Source organism: Schistocerca gregaria, chromosome 5 (genome assembly GCF_023897955.1).
Source record: "Schistocerca gregaria isolate iqSchGreg1 chromosome 5, iqSchGreg1.2, whole genome shotgun sequence".
NCBI classification, from domain to species: domain Eukaryota; kingdom Metazoa; phylum Arthropoda; class Insecta; order Orthoptera; family Acrididae; genus Schistocerca; species Schistocerca gregaria.
This window is the reverse complement of record NC_064924.1, coordinates 386,130,686-386,150,809: the sequence shown is the minus strand read 5'-3', so window position 1 is coordinate 386,150,809 and position 20,124 is coordinate 386,130,686. Positions and strand designations below refer to the sequence as shown.

At 43.4% G+C, this 20,124-nt stretch overlaps 1 protein-coding gene across 2 annotated transcripts in view; it reads right to left on the bottom strand.

The window, feature by feature from the left end:
• LOC126273040 (heterogeneous nuclear ribonucleoprotein L) overlaps positions 1-19,884 on the bottom strand; it is a 172,188-nt gene extending 152,304 nt beyond the window's left edge. The window contains exons 1-3 of one of the 2 annotated variants that reach the window (XM_049976434.1): positions 19,646-19,884; positions 18,078-18,127; positions 11,028-11,097 (exon numbers count right to left, since the gene is read on the bottom strand). In XM_049976434.1, coding sequence (XP_049832391.1) covers positions 11,028-11,097; positions 18,078-18,127; positions 19,646-19,714 — 189 coding nt within the window. In that variant the 5' untranslated portion in view covers positions 19,715-19,884. The remainder of the gene's footprint in view (positions 1-11,027; positions 11,098-18,077; positions 18,128-19,645) is intronic. The other variant, XM_049976435.1, reaches the window with a different exon arrangement.
• Positions 19,885-20,124: the final 240 nt, after the last annotated feature.

The following is a 20,124-nucleotide window of genomic DNA, read 5'->3' as shown; positions in this document are numbered from 1 at the left end:
ATGACAGAACACCGCAGCAATGCTGGCGCTACACCTGGTAACATGTCACATTGCAGGGAACAGAAGACAAGCAATTTCTTTTATCAAATCTACTGCGATGACCTAGTTTTGATCAAATATTTGATGACATTTGACAAAGTTCCGTATTACACCATCAAATTTCTTTGACAAAGATATTGGACAAAAATTTGACGGTGTAATACCGGCCTAGGACAGAGAGAAGGTTCAGTTTCAGAGATGCCCATTTCCAGGAGCAGTTTCCATGTAGCCTATTTGGCCAGCCTGTCAGCAAATTTGTTGTCTGGGATTCAGACATGTCCTGGGGTCCACATAAACAGCAGAGAAATAATCAATGGTTGAGTAAATGCCATGAGCTACACCACTGAAATGTGTGGGGATGCAAGTATTTAAGAGGTAGAGGTAGAATTAGAGTTGAGACAGTAAAGTTTTGACATCTCTGCCACAGACAGTAAGCATGGTGCTACCCCATAAGGGTTTATGGACATTAAAATCTCCCAAGAGTAGGAAAAGTTTAGGGAGTTGATCAATCAGTGCAGTCAATGTGTTCAAGGGTACTGCACCAACTGGAGGAAGATATACGTTCCAGACAGTTACTTCCTGCACCATCCTTATCCAGACAGCCACAGCTTCAAGAGGGGTGCGAAGGGGCACAAACTCCACCTGACACACTGGTGGATTCACTATGGTTCTTTAAATATGCCCTGAAGCCATGAAGGGAAGGGTCCTTATTACCGGAAACCAGGTTTCCTGGAGGGCAATGAAGAAAGCAGGTGTACAGCTTAACACTTGCTGCAGCTCAGCCAGGTGGTGGAAAAAACTACAGCAATTCCACTGGAGGATGATATCATGAGGCTGGGAAGGCATGAAGCACGCAAGGAGGCAGCTTATGCCTGTGTCACCTGCTGCCACCAACAGAGTGTTTGTATCCAATCCTATTGTTGGTGAGGCATCAGTGAGATCCAGGTCCTGAGGGAATGCCAAGATCTCCACCTTACCTGCAAAATTGGTAGGGTGTGGTGGTGGTCAGCAACCGGAGGGTCCTTTTTCTTAACGGACTTCTTTGTTTCCTTGCCCTCTTGCTTCTCTTCAGGGACTCGCTGGGAGGGCTTCTCTGAAAGGCACACAGACAGACTGGAGCTCTTCGTCCAGCAGCTCCTGGCTCCTTTTGCCATTGGCGAGTGCCTACTGTGGCATTAGTGACGATCTTGGGAGAGGGCCCCAAGAGACCCCTTCCACACGTGTGGAACCAGAGGAGGCAGCTTCTTCTCTGGCTTGGAGTAGGGGACTAACGTCCCCTGCGGTTGGGGCCTTTACTCCCTAAGTAGGCACTTTAGAGAACAACTGAAGAAGATTTTCCGTCCTTCCACCTTGGTGGCAGATGTATTCTGGAGGCCCAGAAGGCCCACTATTCAAGATACAGGGTGTGGTAAGACTGGTACTTGCGATGGCGATGGTAATGCAGCTGCAGCGTATGTGGACGTCAACCAAATGGGGTGTTATCTTTCAAATTTACATGTAGCCTCTTGGTAAGTCAATCAGTCCAGGGTCTTGTACTCTGGAATTTCCGCTCCTTTTAGAGTACTTCGAGGTCTGGCGAGCAGAGAGGAGTGCTTGGTTGGTTGGTTTGTGGGATTAAAGGGACCAGACTACTATGGTCATCGGTCCCCTGTTCCATAAAAACTAAAACCACCGGAAGAGAATAAAAAACGAACAACAGGAAAGACAGCAGACGAAACAGGACATGAAATACTCTGACAGAGACCAGACAAAACAAATTAAAACACACAGTGTGACGGTGGTTGGCCGACCGTAGAGAAAAAGAGGAAAAGCCAACCACCAAGAACACTTTAAAAACTCAGTTTAAAAAAAACTCAGATTAAAGGATAAAAACCCCCTGCCCAAATAAAACACAAAACCAAGTCCACCATGGCAGAGTCATCTGATAAAAGAGCAGAGAGCGTGTCAGGCATTGCAAAAGTCTGCCTGAGCACGGTTAAAAGGGCGCACTCCGACAGAATATAGACCACCGTCAAGGATGTCCCAGAATGACAAAGAGGGGGATCCTCAGGACACAGTAAATAACTGTGCGTGAGTCGGGTGTGGCCAATGCGGAGCCAACAAAGGACGGCTGAGTCCCTGCGGTTGGATGACCTCCACACAGTCGTCGTGTCCTTGACGGCACGGAGTTTGTTAGGGGTGGTCAAACCGCGCCATTCAGCATCCCAAAACGAGAGAACTTTGCGGTGTAAGACTGCCCGCAAATCAGCCGCCAGGAGGCCAACCTCCAGAGATGGCGCGCTGGTGGCCTCTTTCGCCAGGCGGTCAACAGTTTCATTGCCGGATATACCAACATGGCCTGGGGTCCAAACAAAGACCACAGACCTGCCACTACGGGCGAGAGTATGCAGGGACTCCTGGATAGCCATCACCAGACGAGAACGAGGGCAACACTGGTCGAGAGCTCTTAAACCACTCAGGGAATCGCTACAGATAACGAAGGACTCACCTGAGCAGGAGCGGATATACTCTAGGACACGAAAGATGGCGACCAGCTCAGCAGTGTAAACACTGCAGCCAGCCGGCAATGAACGTTGTTCAGAATGGTCCCCTAGAGTTAGTGCATAACCGACTAGACCAGCAACCATCGAACCGTTGGTGTAGACAATGCCTGAGCCCTGATACGTGGCCAGGATGGAATAAAAGCAGCGTCGGAAGGCCTCCGGAGGGACTGAGTCCTTCGGGCCATGTGCCACATCGAGCCGAAGGCAAGGGCGAGTCTCACACCACGGGGGTGTACGCAGAGGGGCCCGGAAAGGAGGTGGAACAGGGAAACACCCAAGCCAGGAAAGAAGCTGTTTGACACGTACGGCGATCGGACAACCCAACCGGGGCCAACGGTCTGGCAGATGAACGACTGACTGCGGGAAGAGGACACGATAATTTGGATGCCCAGGCAAGCTAAAAACATGGGCAGCATAAGCAGCCAGTAATTGTTGGCGTCGTAACCACAGTGGAGGGATACCTGCCTCCACAAGTATGCTGTCCACAGGGCTGGTTCGGAAGGCACCAGTGGCAAGGCGTATCCCGCTGTGGAGGATTGGGTCCAGCACCCGCAACGCAGATGGGGATGCTGAGCCATAAGCCAGACTCCCGTAGTCCAGACGGGACTGGATTAACGCCTGGTAAAGCTGTAGGAGAGTAGTTCGGTCGGCGCCCCACCTGGTGTGGCTCAGGCATCGCATAGCATTTAGATGCCGCCAACATGTCTGTTTAAGCTGCCGAATACGAGGCAGCCAAGTCAACCGGGCATCAAAAACCATCCCCAAAAACCTATGTGACTCCACCACTTTAAGAAGTTCGCCATCAAGAAAGCCGCGGCTCCGGATGAACAGTGCGTCACTGGCAGAAATGCCTAACGCAGGTCTTGGCTGCGGAAAACTGAAAACCTTGCGCTACAGCCCAAGACTGCGCCTTGCGCCCTGTAGCTGACGTTCAGCAGCTGCAATGTCAATAGAGCTGTAGTAAAGGCAGAAGTCGTCAGCATACAGGGAAGCGGAGCCAGTATTTCCCACGGCCGCAGCGAGCCCGTTAATAGCTATTAAAAACAGACACACACTGAGAACAGAACCCCGTGGCACACCGTTCTCCTGGACTTGGGAGGAACAATATGAGGCCGCGACATGCACGCGGAAGGTACGATATGACAGAAAATTGCGGATATAGATTGGCAGATGGGCCCGAAGACCCCATCCATAAAGCATAGAAAGGATGTGATGACACCGTGTCGTATCATACGCCTTGCGCATGTTTAAAAAGACAGCAACCATATGCTGACGGCGGGCAAAGGCAGTACAGATGGCCGACTCCAGGCTCACCAGATTGTCGGCGGCGGAGCGGCCTTTACGGAACCCACCCTGAGACGGAGCCAGAAGGCCCCGAGACTCTAGTACCCAATTCAAGCGCCGGCTCACCATCCGTTCAAGCAACTTGCAAAGAACATGGTGAGGCTAATGGGATGCTAGCTGTCCACCTCCAAAGGGTTCTTCCCTGGTTTCAGAATGGGGACAACAAGACTTTCCCGCCATTGCGACGGAAACTCACCCTCGACCCAAATGCGGTTGTAAAGATCGTGGAGGCGTCACTGGCAGTCCACTGAAAGGTGTTTCAGCATCTGCGAGTGGATGCTATCTGGCCCAGGAGCGGTATCAGGACAAGCGGCGAGGGCACTTCGAAATTCCCACACACTGAATGGAACATTGTACAATTCAGGATGGTGAGTGCGAAAAGAAAGACTCCGACGTTCTATCCGCTCCTTAATGGAGCGGAAGCCCAATGGGTAGTTGGCAGAAGCGGAATTCATAGCAAAGTGCTCTGCCAAGCGGTTTGCAATGACGTCCGAGTCAGTACAAACTGCTCCATTCAGTGAGAGCGCAGGGACACTGACAGGGGTCCGATAGCCATAGAGGCGGCGAATCTTGGCCCAGACCTGTGATGGAGTGACATGGAGGCCAATGGTGGACACATACCGCTCCCAGCACTCCTGCTTGCGTTGGCGGATAATGCAGCAGGCTCGCGCACGCAGCCGTTTGAAGGTGGTAAGGTGGTCAATTGAGGGATGTCTCTTGTGACGCTGGAGCGCCGCCGGCGAGCTTTAATCGCTTCAGCGATCTCAGGCTACCACCAAGGCACAGTCCGCTGCCGAGGGGACCCAGAAGAACGGGCATGGCAGATTCGGCGGCAGTAACAATGCCGGTGGTGACAGATTGAACCACTGCATCAATGGCATCGTTAGAGAGAGGCTCAATAGCGGCAGTGGAGGAGAACAAGTCCCAGTCAGCCTTATTCAGAGCCAATCTGCTAGGGCGCCCAGAGGACTGACGCTGTGGCAGTGACAGAAAGATCGGAAAGTGTTCACTACCACACAGGTCGTCATGCACTCTCCATTGGACAGACGGTAAGAGGCTAGGGCTACAGATGGAAACGTCAATGGCCGAGTATGTGCCATGCGCCACACTGAAGTGTGTGAAGGCACCATCATTTAAGATCGAGAGATCGAGCTGCGCCAATAAATGCTGAACGATGGCGCCTCGACCTGTTGCCACTGACCCACCCCACAGATGGTTATGGGCGTTTAAGTCGCCCAGTAACAGGAAAGGTGGAGGCAATTGAGCTATCAGAGCAGCCAGGACATGCTGTGCGACATCACCATCCGGTGGAAGGTAAAGACTGCAGACGGTAACAGCCTGTGGCGTCCACACACGAACAGCGACAGCCTCTAAAGGTGTGTGGAGAGGTACAGACTCGCTGTGAAGAGAGTTCAGGACATAGATGCAGATGCCACCAAACACCCTTTCATAAGCTGCCCGGTTCTTATAATAACCCCGGCAGCCACGGAGGGCGGGGGTTCGCATTGCCGGAAACCAAGTTTCCTGCAGAGCAATGCAGAGGAAAGGGTGAAGGCTGATAAGTTGGCGGAGCTCAGCTAGATGGTGGAAGAAACCACTGCAGTTCCACTGGCGGATGGTGTTGTCCATGGCTGAGAAAGGCTTGACGGGACTGGAAAGGGAGATTACGCCGCTGGGTCATCTGCTCCGATTTAACACCTGTGATAGTGCTTTCCATGGTGTCTGATGGACCGGTGAGATTGAGGTCCTCAGCGGACGCCAGAATCTCCACCGCATCCTCAGACGCAGAGCTGGAAGGTTGCTGTGGAATGGCTGCCACCGTAAGTTCCTTGGGCTGAGAGCTCTTCTTGAGTTTCTCACGCAGTTCCTTGGGTCGCACCAGCTGGGAGGGCTTCACCGATTCAGTCTTCGGAACGGAGGAGGATCGTGAAGCCCTACGACCAGCTGGTTGCGAGCACTTACGCCATTGTCGGTCGTCAGGCTTCTCGCTGGCGGAAACCTTGGAAGGGACGTCCCCAATGGGTGGGATGGTGTTGCTCCTGAGGTAGGTGGCGCAGGAGCAACCCGGTGGGTAGAGTGCCCCACTGGCGAGGGGGCAGAAGGAGTTTTATTACTCGTCGATCCGGCCACAATTGGAGAAATAGACAGGGCTAGCACAGGTGTTGTAGCAGCAGCGAAGGAAGATGTCATTCTCACAGGATGGAGTCTGTCGTATTTCCTCTTGGCCTCAGTATAGGTTAGTCGGTCCAGGGTCTTCTATTCCACGATTTTACGCTCTTTCTGGAAAATTCGGCAGTCTGGCGAGCAAGGTGAATGGTGCTCCCCGCAGTCGACACAGATGGGAGATGGGGCACATGGAGTATTGGGATGTGATGGGTGTCCGCAATCTCGACATGTGAGGCTGGAAGTGCAGCGAGAAGACATATGGCTGAACTTCCCAGCACTTAAAGCACCGCATAGGGGGAGGGATATAGGGCTTAACGTCACATGGGTAGACCATCACCTTGACTTTTTCCGGTAATGTATCCCCTTCAAAGGCCAAGATGAAGGCACCGGTAGCAATCTGATTTTCCTTCGGACCCCACTGAACGCGCCTGACTAAATTTACACCTCGGCGCTCTAAATTGGCGCGCAGCTCTTCATCAGACTGCAAAAGAAGATCCCTATGGTAAATAACTCCCTGCCATATTTAAACTCTTATGGGGTTTGATCGTAACGGCAACATCCCCCAACTTGTCACAAGCGAGTAACTGTCGTGACTGGGCAGAGGAAGCCGTTTGTATCAGGACTGACCCAGAGCGCATTTTTGACAAGCCCTCCACCTCTCCAAACTTGTCCTCTAAATGCTCAACAAAGAACTGAGGCTTTGTGGAGAGAAAAGACTCCCCATCAACCCTCGTACAAACTAAGAAGCGGGGCGAATAACTGCTACTGCCATCCTGAGACTTACGTTCCTCCCACAGTGTGGCCAGGGAGGAGAACGTTTACGGATCGTACTTCTGAGCACTAAACTGAGCCCGAGAACGCTTAGAGACTGCTGGCGGCTGGCCACCAGCGAGAGACGATGTACCACGCTTCATTGCGGGTCATCCGCCCTGATGCCACCTACTCTGACCAAGGGCACCACCTAGCCACGGCAAGAACCACCTGGCAGGATGGCCATTGCCGGGAGTCCCGATACCCCAGGAGGATAGGCATCTACTCCTTGGCATACGTGGGGAGTTAACGGCGCAGGCATCAGAGCAATCCCTGTGTTGTCAGGGGGCTACAACCAACAGGGTACATGGCGGCCCCACCACAACGGACTGGCTACCGTGCTGGATGTTAGGTAACATGTGGTCTATGGTCGCCGTCGGTGCAGAAAGAGGCACTGCACAGTGCAAGGTGTTATCTGCACGCAGAAAAAGAGTCATGCCCAAGAGATGGAGAGCGGACAGGACTGCAGTTCAACGGTGTATAAGCTGGGGTAAAGGTCTGATCGCAAGATGGACACAACGCACCAAGTAAGGCGACCTTCCCCAATCGGCTCGCTCTTCGAAAAATTGAGATGGAGCTCAAATCCAACAGGGGACCATCATATAAGGCCGAAAAGTTTGAGACTCCTTTTAGTCGCCTCTTATGACAGGCAGGAATACCGCGGGCCTATTCTAACCCCCGAACCCGCAGGGGGAGGAGGAGTGCTGCTCTCCGCAGTTGATAGAAGTGGGAGGAGGCACAGGGAGTATCTGGATGCAGTGGATGTCTGCAGTCTCTACATGTGGAATTGGAAGTGCAGCGGGAAGACATGTCCAGCACTTAAGAGCACCGTACAGGGGGAGGGACTTACAGTTTAACGTCGCAGTGGTAAACCATCACCTTGATCTTTTCAGGCAATGAATCACCCTCAAAGGCCAAGATGAAGGCACCGGTAGCAACCCTGTTGTCTTTGGGTCTCCTATAAACACACCAGATGAAATTAACACCTCGCCATTGTAAATTGGTGCGGAGCTAATCGTCAGACTACAAGAGGAGGCCATCATGGAAAATAATCCCCTGGAACACACTGAGGCTTTTATGGGGAGTGACAGAAACGGGAATATCACCCAGCCGATCAGAAGTGAGTAACGCATGGGATCAGGCTTGGGATGCTGTCTGAAGTCTGCTCCACTTATCTTTGGCAGCACTATTACTTCCCCAAACTTATCCTCAAGATGTTCAACAAAAAACTGAGGCTTCATAGGTGGAAAGGGTCAAAGTCCACTCTGCTACAGACCAAATACTGAGGTGAATATGGCTCTTCTTTTTGTAGCCCTACGTTCCTGCCATGGTGTAGCAAGAAATGGAAATGATTTAGGGTCTAATGGGTCAGCATTGTACTATCTTGCCCAACTCAGAGACTGCTGGTGTCATACGGTCACCAGCAAGAGCAAGAGATGACAGTCCGCTTCATTGCGGGTAAGCCACACTGATGCCACCCACTCCGATCAGGGACTCGGACCCACAGGCACCATCCAGCCACAGAAAAGCCACCTGGCATAATGGCTGTTGCTGGGAGTTCTGATGCCCCATAAAGACAGGTATCTACTCCTTGGCATACACGGGGAGTTTACAGCTAAGGCATGAGCAGTGCTATCTGTGTTGTCGAGAGGGGTGGGGGGTGTGGGGGGGGGGGGGGGGCTACCACCAAATTGGTACATGACAGCCCCACCACAACGGACTGGCTACCATGCTGGATATTGGGCGCACAGAAATGCAACACTGTCATGGGGCGAAAGAGGACAGGAGACAGCAGAAGATGACATACCCCAGGAAGTGTCCTCGGCCAAACAGCTGAATTGCAGGTGAAGATGCAAAGCCATCACAAGAGGTTCAGGAGATCAAATCTAGAGCACTATGGATAACTCATGCACCACATAAGACATCCTTCCCCCACATGGCCCGCACTTCTGTAGAATTTGGAAAGTGTCAGGTCAAACTATAAAATGGGACCTGAACTTAAAGGACCGAGAAGTGACAGACTGCTATTAGTCGCCTCTTTCGACAGACCGGGATACCTCGGGCCTATTCTAACTCCCAGACTAGCAGGCGGATGTGTGTTTTAGTTTCAAGATGTCTGGCAGCTTAAGAGTCTTGTTATTTCACGGGCCAAATCCCGCAGCTTGGCTTCAGATCAGTTCTGTTGGATCAATATTGTAATGGTACAGTAGCAAATGTAAAAATGCAACATTTATATGGTGATGTGCTCGATGTTGCGAAAATGATCTTTTTCATGTTTCTACAATACTTATCTACCTCTGTGACATAAAACGATTGACATAGTCCAAATAAGGTAGATTTCGTTTTCCATTGTTGCCTTAAAAATTAAATTGCTATGTTTTCTTAATTTGAACAACTTATGAACAGAACAGTCTTTCATAGAACACCAATAATTAAGAATTTTTATTTAAAATGGAAACAGGCATTTCATGTCCAATATGCAATTAGAAACAAGAAGACTCACTGTTCATAAAAAATGATGAGGTATATAATCACTTTATGTAGGTATTTCGAAGTGAACGAGGAAGAAATGATACTAGCGACATTTGAAACAACAAATGAATAACCGCATTTTTTCACATTCGATTATGCTACCAACTGCGCTTAACGTTCAATTGTGTGTGTGTGTGTGTGTGTGTGTGTGTGTGTGTGTGTGTGTGTGTGGGCGCGCGTGTGCGAACTGTATTGTACAAAACAGTGGAAAAATTCAAAGCCAATTATCTCCATAAGGTGATGAAAAACATCAAAACAGCCTATTTTTCAGCACTTTTTAACCATGTTCTATGCGCGTGTTTCACTACAGAACTGAAAGCAGCCTCTGCCAATTTCATACTGTGCATTAACAGTGCAACAATCAGCACAATGCTGCAGAGGCTGCAACAGTGTAAGATTTTTGAAGTATGAACTACTTAGCTAAAGTGTGATTAAGAAAAATGTTGATGGCTGTTAATACATTTGAAAATATTAAAGATTCATTTAATGCAACTTAGTAATAAGATATCTAATACATAAGTAGGACCTGCTTCCTACAGTGTAACACCACCAGTATGTGTGTACTATGACATCTGACCAATCATCACTTTCATGTTTGTTTAAATCAGATTTATTCTCATGATGAACGGATTATAGATTCAATCCAGAGACCTTGTGATCATGAAACTACGTACTTTGTCACTTTCCTATGGACCCCTTGCCTGTTAGCGACCACCCAACACTCTACATGCATGTTAAACTTTCAAGAAACAGTTGAGAGTTAAGCCTTACTCTTGACATAGCTATGCTATACTATAATGATCAAATAGGTGAGAGCAAGTAAGAACAGTCCCCTCATCAGCATGAAACATTGTTTACAATATTAGACTCTGTAGATGCAACCAAACATACAGTGAATCTGCTGGTAGTCCCCATGAGATACCTTCTCCTTTTGCTGCAAATATAAAATAATTGCTCTCAGCAGCACCCGTTTCTTTTCATTGAAAAGTAATTATGTCGACAAACAATTACTATATGAAAATGCAAAGTGTTTCCAAATTTAATCTCTGAAAGCAGTGATTAACAGTTTGTAAATGTGAGACAATATGTAAATAAATGTTAAACAAAAATAAATAATGTTTAACAGAAACACTTATTTCTGCTCAATGGTTCATCACATTATCATATGAATAAAAATGAGCTATCAAATTGCTAATACTGCAGTGGCTTGGCAGCTGAAGCTTATCTGAAGTCCAATACTTCAATTCCCTGTCTCAAAACTTTCTATGTGGCCCTTTCCTATTCCTTACTAAGTACATCAAGATCAGTTCACTTGCAAGGACATATCACTCTTCACTGAGTTTTCTTCTTCTTCTTCATTATTTAACTAACCATGTCTCATTCAGTGAGAAAACCACACATGTCAAGTAAAAAATCAATAACCACAATCAGAAAGTATGCCTCAATGAAGTCAATTTGCAATCAATGCTACCTAATTGTTAGTAACTTTCAACTTGGGCATCAATCACAATAATTATAATATGCTGTACACATTCATCAACATTCTGAACACGCATACAGTGAAACACATGCAACTATTTGAAGTATACTCACCACTGTGATGGGGTACACGGGATTCAATACCGTGAATAAGAGCACATGATTTGGCTTTTCATTCTCCGTTCTGAAAGAAATAAGATTTTTTTGAGTATTCCAAAGACAAACTTGACTGAAGTGTGCATATGTTTAAGACAGCAAATGCACAAAATAAGTTGTCATAAAAGTTACAGTTTCAAAAGACAATAGACTCTACCACACTGTTTATTTTGGCAAAACTATTACTAGTACCTCTATGGCCATACACCCCTTGTATTCCAGACACCATTTCAAAATGGAGGACATCAAAATTTCTTTCAAGAAATTATTTGGCAACAAAATGCAGAGGTAAAATCATATTGTGTAGACTTTTCATGTAGTTCATTCAAGGCCATATGTTATTGCGTATGAAATGTAACCAATGTATCTAAATTGTATTTAAAGTTGAAACCAGAACGATCTCCCTTCATTCTTGAGATATTTGTTGTTATATCCGCAGACAGGTCGCTCGTGGCAGTCCTAACCTTTCAAGCACTTTGGGAATCAAGTGGTCGTAAAAATCTTATCTCATGAAAGGTTCAAGATATTGAAACAACAAATTTTGGAAATGACAACACACAGAAAGGACTATTTTATCATATGATTAACACTATACATTTTTGTAAACATATGAGCAAAGCAAAAACAAAACTGCTATAAATTACACCATGATGTTTTGTCCAATTTTTCATAGCCAAACAAAGGGAGAGAAACAGGTAAACGGGGTATCAAAGTTACCAGCATGAGGTCTAGTTTAGCATGAAAATACTTAACTGCTTGAAAATAATCAGGGTAACTAGGGAAAACTTAATAAGCTGAGGAAAAATTGAACTAGTTCACAAAAAGGTGCTGTAAATGACATGTCAAAAATTTCATCTGTTCGAGACCTAGCTATTTTGCACATAAAGATACATTGGTGCAGTATTTAGATGTCAAAAAGTCTTCATTCGAATCAAGTACATTAGGAAGGCAAACGACAAGTCGGTAAGATCATGCTTTATGAATAAAACTTGAAATTCAAAAAATTGAAGAAATCAGTCAAATATTTTATGAAATGGTTTGTGTAAGAGAAATAAGTAGATAAGAGAAACGTTCTGTGGGCCTCTGAGTGATGCTTGAACTCGGATAGAAAATGAGGTGCTCCAAACATTTCCCTAATAATTTTTATTTCACAGTTTTGGACAAATCATTACACAAAACGTTTGACTTTCTTTCAAAAATTTTTGGAAGCTTTACTTTTACAGACTATTAGAGTAATTGAAACAGTTGGCTTTAACACTGACTGCTGATGAATTACGTTTAACGTCAAATATCAGTAAAATTTCATGGTTCATTTTAATTTATACGGAATAAAATGTGTGGGATATACTGAGATAGGTGTGAAGATCAAATAGGATATTTTGAGCCACATATGCTACCCCTACAACACAGCTAGCTTTTCGTAAATATCGTCAATCTGTGGGCTTATGTTTGTATTTAGCCTTGTTAGTCATGTAACAGGCATTCCTCGCATTTGTTGGCTGTTAAAAGTTCTGGATCATGTAAAAAAAACATTCGCATTTAAATTTATTGATGAGAATCTAATGCTCCTCTGCAAATTCTCGTTCTAGTCGACAATACTTATGAAATTCTCCACGGAGATTCCTCCTTTTGCAAGTTTCATGAACAGCATTCCTTTTAACTTTGTTTCCTTAAGTAAACCTAATTCTGTAGCCTTACTTTCCAGCTACAGTATTCTATAAGTTAAGGACGCCGTTTGTAGGAAGAGCTGATTGGCTCTAAGCAGTCATCTTGTAGCGTGACATGGTCGCTCGTACACAGGACACCCAAGGTTGTCACCAGATGCTGCTTCTTGTCCCTGGAGTGTTGTGTATCCAGAAGTCACTCGCTGCTGGTCACTTCTGTCACTCACGTAGGACACGGCCTTAGAAACCATTTACATGGTGAGGTAGGTAAATTTTCAGAATTTTGTGACGATACTCTACAGCTTTGAAAATAACAGGCAGTGCACCATAAAGGTGCTTGTTTGGTCTTCACACAAGAAAGGAAGCGAACTCAATTCTCATCAGATGCTTTCAAACTTTCAATTTTTTTTATCTCTGTCAAACCGACAGTGTTACTTTTATTCATTTAATGGTTAAATGTAAGTTTTATTTACCATATTTACTCAAATATAAGCCGCACCTGAAAAATGAGACTAAGGGAAAAAATAAAAACTTTCCCGAATCTAAGCCGCACCTCCAAATGGAAACAAAGTTGGTCCATTGTAATATGAGACAATTTAGGTGGAATGAAAGACGATACAGCTACAGTAGTTTGGTTCGAGTCGTAAGCTTAGCAGTTAAGCTTTACCAGGTAGCCACTGCTATGCGCCAGGCGCTCCGTCCGTATTTATACGGGTACCCTTCCTTTTTCACGTGCTTTGTTTGGTTTAAATTGATTGCTTATTTTTCTTTGATCTGATAAGTTCCGTTCTCTTTCTTATTGGTGTTTACATCACTAAGCTGTAAATGCATTACTGTACTGTATCATGCACTGCTTGTTGCATTCTCATAATGAGTACGAACTTCACCACTCGCGGCATGGCTTGCTTTTCTGCGCGCTACCACTGCTTACAGACAAAAAAAAAAACAAAAGAGAGAGAGAGAGAGAGAAATCGCCTCATTAGTGAAACAATGGCAAGAGACTGCTATTTGTTGTTACTTACACTGATGCTTTCTTTGATAATGATTGACAAGAACCAAATAGTACACTGCGAATGATAGATGTTCTGAACGAGAGTTCAGTGAAAATTTCTCTGTTTGAAAATCTTTGCAGATGCCTCTTCGGTACATTACATTCTGCACAGAAATTAGAGTCATCTTAGATTTGAAAATCTAGTCAATTGCTGTGCTTCATTACTGACTGACTATTAGGCATAAGAATAATACGAATATAAACATGACATATGTATATTCTTCCGTATTTGCTGTTGTCTCGCTCTAGTTTCGTAGTTTATTAGGCAGACAGAATTTAAATGAGATAGCAAACACGAAAGAATACATGACAAAATGTTTATATTTGTATTATTATGGTGAAGAGAATATTGCATGTGATTCACAATTCATAAAAGTTCCTATTAGAAACCATCTCTTCTCACAGGTAGGAAAAAATTCAGAAAGTAATATTGACAAACATCCCAAACAGTCTTGGCAGTCGGATTTTCGTAGTACATCGAAACGCTGCTACTTTCGAAGATGAACAATACGGAATTTGTATTTACTGCGTTGGATAATGCTTGAAAATGCAGTGGCTGAAACTGAGTGGAGAAAAAATCTCGTCTTCAACTTTTATTTTTTTTAAATTTATTTACTGACGCAGAGGTTTTGGCTACAGTATTTATCTTGGTGCCCACAAAGCATGCCTGTGTAGCGCTACATATATTTGACAGCAGAAGTTAGTTGTGGCGGCACCTACCAACATTTTTCAGAACTTCCACTTACTTTGCATCGATTCTACGCTGCCGGCAGTTTTTTGGATTACAAAAACCGGAAAAAAAGTGGAGCTTAGATTAGAGTAAATACAGTATATTCCTTTGTTATATCATTCTAATCAGTGAATTAACTGTTTGGAACACTAATTGTTTCTTCCTATCATTCTTTTTCTACATTGAACCTTTATGCATGTGAACTTAATCACAGTTACTGATTTCAATTTAATTTCATCCCCTTTAGTGTTTTTGTCTGTATAACTGCACTCAGTAATCTTATTCCTCATTTAGTTAAGATTTCGATTTACTTATAATCCGTTCCTCTCTCCCAATCTTTATCTGTGTGATTTTTCACCGGGTGGATTAAGAATTTGTATTTTAAATGTTTATACGATGATTTCCATACAAATAAAACTGTACAATTTGCAATGAAAAACATTTGACACCATTGCAAATTTGTTTTTAATCAATGAGTCAGTACTCTCAAATGTTTAAATATTACAGTAGATAAATAAAAATAATGAAATTCACAAGCACAAAGATTCCAAGTGGAAAAAGAATTATAAGAAGGAATGAGAATAACAAGCAGTTAATACACTGATGAAAAAGAGGTGATAAAGCAACAGAAATAATACAATTATATTTAAACCTGTTAGCTGAATAAATTTTACGACCGATCATTTGGATACAGATGTAAAAAATTTCAAAGCTCCTGGCAAGATTGAAACCTACACCTTTTTGCTCGTGAAGACTGTACGACAACAATTGTGAAATAGCAAGTCCGATTAACATTACTATTTTGAAAGCTATAGAGGATATCATATTTTCAAAATTTTTTTTTGTTACTCGTAAATGGGGGTCCCCAGGGTGGGTGGCTTCAAGATGTGATACTTTGTACCTTTACATACCAGTGTATAGATGGTTTGAAGAAGTTGATCCCACCACTGGGGACCTTGCCTTGTGAGAAACAGCAGCAAAGATTGTGAATGCTTGGCAGCAGTTCTGCTGTGAACTGGTAAGATGGGAGGAGGCAGGAAAGGGGACGAAGAAAGAGAATGGAAAAGGAGACAGCATATCAAAGTTACAGAAAGGAGGAATGAGAAAGGTAACAGTAAGTAATTTTTTTGTTGCTTGTCTTTGAAGTATGTCTGAATATTCATTATCTGAACTTTTGAGGTGGTGACAACACTTCACACAAAATATACTCCAGTGGTTTTCTTCAAGTTATTTTCTTGCAATTTTTCACTGTGACCTAGGCCTACAGTTACGATACCCTTCACAGTAATATCAATTTATTCCGAAAGTAAAATCGGAAAAGCTTGAAATAGCAACCATTCTCTCTTCTATCCACTGCACAAGTTCTTCCTTTTTTGCCTAAATTGGAAATTCTCTCCCTTTTTGAATGGTACTTACAATATCGAGACAACCTCGCAATATGCCTATAAAGCATGTCAAATTTTCTAACTGGTGTTTAAGTCCACCACTGTATGTACCCACATTATAATCTCTAGGTCTGCTGCATAAATCTTATTTTTGCACTTGTGATAAAACTATAGTACAACAATCACAGGCTGCATTTTACTGCTGCCAGATGAGCTACCAGTCAATGATTCAACCATGTCTCAAGGGTCTAAATGGTCAATGATTTCCTTTCCTAGAGGCTATTTTTCTTTCGTTGTTACATTTTCAGTACTAATTAAATGGCTACCCCTATGAAACCAGTCTTCTTGTTTAACAAATCTTCCACCTCTTGTTGAGAACTTTCCAACTATCTTAATTCCAATACAGTACAATGAACAATGTTCTTGAAGCCAATCAGCTTTCTTCAGAAACAAATTTCTACCTATCCTTAATTTCTTTATCACATGCATACATTTGTAATGCTCTCTCCCTTCAACGTTTGTAGTGAAAGAAAGTCTAATATCACAGTCAGGCCACAAACCACCCCATCAAAAATCTCACATTAGGTAGTCCACTTCTTATGATGCTATCTGGACAAAAACAACAAGAAGCTGTGCAAGATATCCGACATCAACCATTTCTCCTTCCCCATCACACTACATGCTTAAAAATCAGACATTAAAATCTTGTGTACAGAAGGGCACTTTGACAAAATCTGGCCATGTTTATGCACAACTCTCCAAATTCAGAATTGTGGATAACATACAGTTAACCACTGCCTACTTGAACCAGGACAACAATGAATCCTATGCTGAAGATTCCACACATCACCAAGCTTTGCCAGATTACAAGGTGGGTTTCATTGATTCTGCAGGATCCCAAGTTTAATCCAGATCAATTGCTGGCAAGAAAAGGAAATTAAGTGTCATTGTATCTTATTGAATATGGGGCGATTGCACTGTCTATGGGGAATATGCTGCTGTTCAGGTGCATGGATGGCCCTTGAGGCAGCCCTAGGGCACTCTTCAAAGCACAGTGGTAATGGATTAACATTTCCACAAACTAACACTATTCAGAGACCATTGTACCAACAATTCAATCAAAAAATTACCACTGCAACCCGAGTTCATAAATGCTGGAACACAATGACAACTATACTTCTCAAAAGTGTTCTGAACAAGAAGACGCACAAAGTAAGCAATGATCACACATGACAAATTTAGCCTCAAATTGGTTTTAAAACGTAGTCTCAAACAAATTTAACTGTCTAAAAGTTGAAGCCAGGTCAGCAAATATTTGGGTGGATAGCATATTTACAAAAGTCATGAAGTTTCAATGCTGCTGTTTCACTTCAAAAACTTATCCTTAAATACATTTCACATGCAATTGCACTGTACAAGTCAATCATAACTTGTACTTTAAATATACAACAAAAATAAACCAGATGAGTCTAGCCTTAAATTTCCTTTAAACCCCCAAGGGAACATAAGGCATTAGTATTTAACAAATTTCAACTTGACACCTCTACTCCTTTCTGAAAAAAGGTATCTTGAAAGTCAGACAGAGAAAGTTATCTTGTAAGGGTTCCATTTTTACAGATTGGAGTTGGGTCTTCAAGCTAGCCAATGATTTTCAGGACTGACTTCTCTGAAATTAACAACCACAAGGCAATTAGGACTAAAGAGTAAAAAATGGGATACACATTTGAAATATATGTGCAACCACCAATTGCTTTTTCAAGACAAAAGATGAAATGTAACAACATCTAATGTTGCTAGTCTAGCAGAATTTCAACAACACTGAGCAATAAACTGCAAAGTTCAACACCATTCATTTTATTTTGTCCATTTTAATAACTGGAAGAATTACACAGAATGGTTCCCTCACGTGCAATCTACTGACAATTAGTGACCTTAAGTATTAACAACTACACACACAAGCTATAAAGTTAATGTGTGGTAAGCACATTAACTTTCAGTATTAGCCTGAACAAAAGGAACGTTGGTAAACAGAGGTGTGTGTCCACGCCTTTTAACCACTTCTGGAATTCTGTAAAAGTTTTGCCACGATAGTGGAGCCCCCATCCTCAAGATCTTTTACAAAATTCTTTACCAAGTTTTGGATGAGTGTTTATTTTGGTAACATAACATTCAGCTTACCTTTTTCTTCTGGGCTCATCTCCATAAGCAGCATATTGGTCACCATGATTCTGAAATAAAAGAAATACAACTGTTCAGTAACTAGACTGAGAATACATCAACTTTCAGGCCATTACATCTCATATTTTAATCTTCCATCCATTCTTCTACATATATTTATCAGTGCAGCAGAGGTCTCAGAATAAATCAGTTGATAAAATGAATGACCACATCAAGCACAGACATCATACCTTCATTGGAGTAAACTTAACTTGCAAAGTATCTGCATTAAACAGTAATTTATTAACTAGAATACTGTCCACCAAGAGCAAGCATGAACAATTCATTGCCGGGTGCCTAGCACATACAACATTAACTCTCGAAGAATGTGACAATGTCACTCAAACAGCCTTTTTTTTCTGGGGAAAAGAAGGAGGGGGGACACAGCAAGGAAACACAGTTTCTCAAAAAGAAACTTTGTCAACTACAGACAAATATGCTAGGGACAGTTATGGAACATCTGTTAAAGTGTAATGGTGTGCAGAAATAAAACGTGGGTGATACCCAGTTCAAACAAGAACAAAAAATCTTTTAAAATGTGGTGCAAAGTTCTGAAAATGGGAAGATTAGGTAACTAATGAAGAGGTACTGTATGTAAACTGGGAGAAAAGTATGTGCCACAACTCCACTAAAAGAACACTGGATGGAACCCACGTGAAACAGTCAAGGAATCGTCAGTTTTTTAACTGAAAAACGCGTGGGGTAAGCTTATAAATGTGTATGGAGATCAACGCACGACTACAAAAAAATGTGCGAGTGGATGTACGGTGCATTATACATGAAGATGATTGCGCAAGGCAGATTTGCACGAGGCGCCACACTAAACCAGTCTTCGGGCTGAAGACCACATTCCATTTCCTGATGAATTCTTAGAGATCAGACGATTTCTCCAATCAAGAATTAAGAAACTGGAACACCACATTATTTTTGGGAATGAAATTAAAGTTAGACGCCTGGCGATTCACCCGGTTGCTAATGCATAACGATAAATGCAAAATGCGATCCAGTTTCCTGAAACACGTTTTGTAATTTCCAGTAATTGTTTGCAAGCATCACTCTAGGAGTTCGACCTATACTTGCAATCAACATCGCAAACTTAAGTGCAAACTCTAAATATGATAACAGCAAACAAAATAAAACTTACAAACTAGATGTTGCGAATTCATAAACATTTCGACGGAGTCAAGTTTGAGGTAACACCCTGGCGGCAACCGACCACTTAACCCAGCATCTCAGCAAGTTAATGTGTCACAGAACCACCAGAACACGAACAATATAATTTCCCAAACAGGCAAAAATTATACTCATACCAAAAAGCCACTAAAACTGCACGAGACTCATAAAATTCTACTTTTTTATTTCAAAAACCCTCAAAAACACGCCTGCAACTAATGGCGCCGGAAGTACATGGCGTCATGTAATGCACAATCAATATTAGCACGAATGTCTTCTTGATAGGTAAATAATCACTTTAATTTATTGCAACTTACAATAACAATAATAAAGGAAAATAAATTAATATTACATACCCTATGCTGACCACTTTCCAAATCAGTTCGCTGACGCTTAATCATTGGACCTTCACCATTGAACGCCATGTTGAAACTGATTTCGAACGAATTCTTGCTTCCTTCTACATCACTAGCATTCGTAGATGGCAGCACACACTCTGGTAGCAAGGTCTATGGTAGCACATCTTCACAGGTGTCTAGCCCCAGCACATTTCGACACCCAGCACTACGAAAGCCACCGAGAGATGCTCTATTGTCACGCGAATAACCAGTTAGCTTAACATTTAATTGGAGAGACATTTCGAATGCGTCTTTTTGCTGGAAAACCGTGACAGTCTTTGATCAGCCTGCTATATTAATGGGAATTCACAGCTGTTTGGACTTTTTCGGGTGCGACTTGAGAGTGAGTCTGTCGAAATCCTGCATTCTTTTTAACAAAAATGACAAAGAGTTTTGTTGTATATGGATACAGTATTAATCCACAGACGACAGGAGAC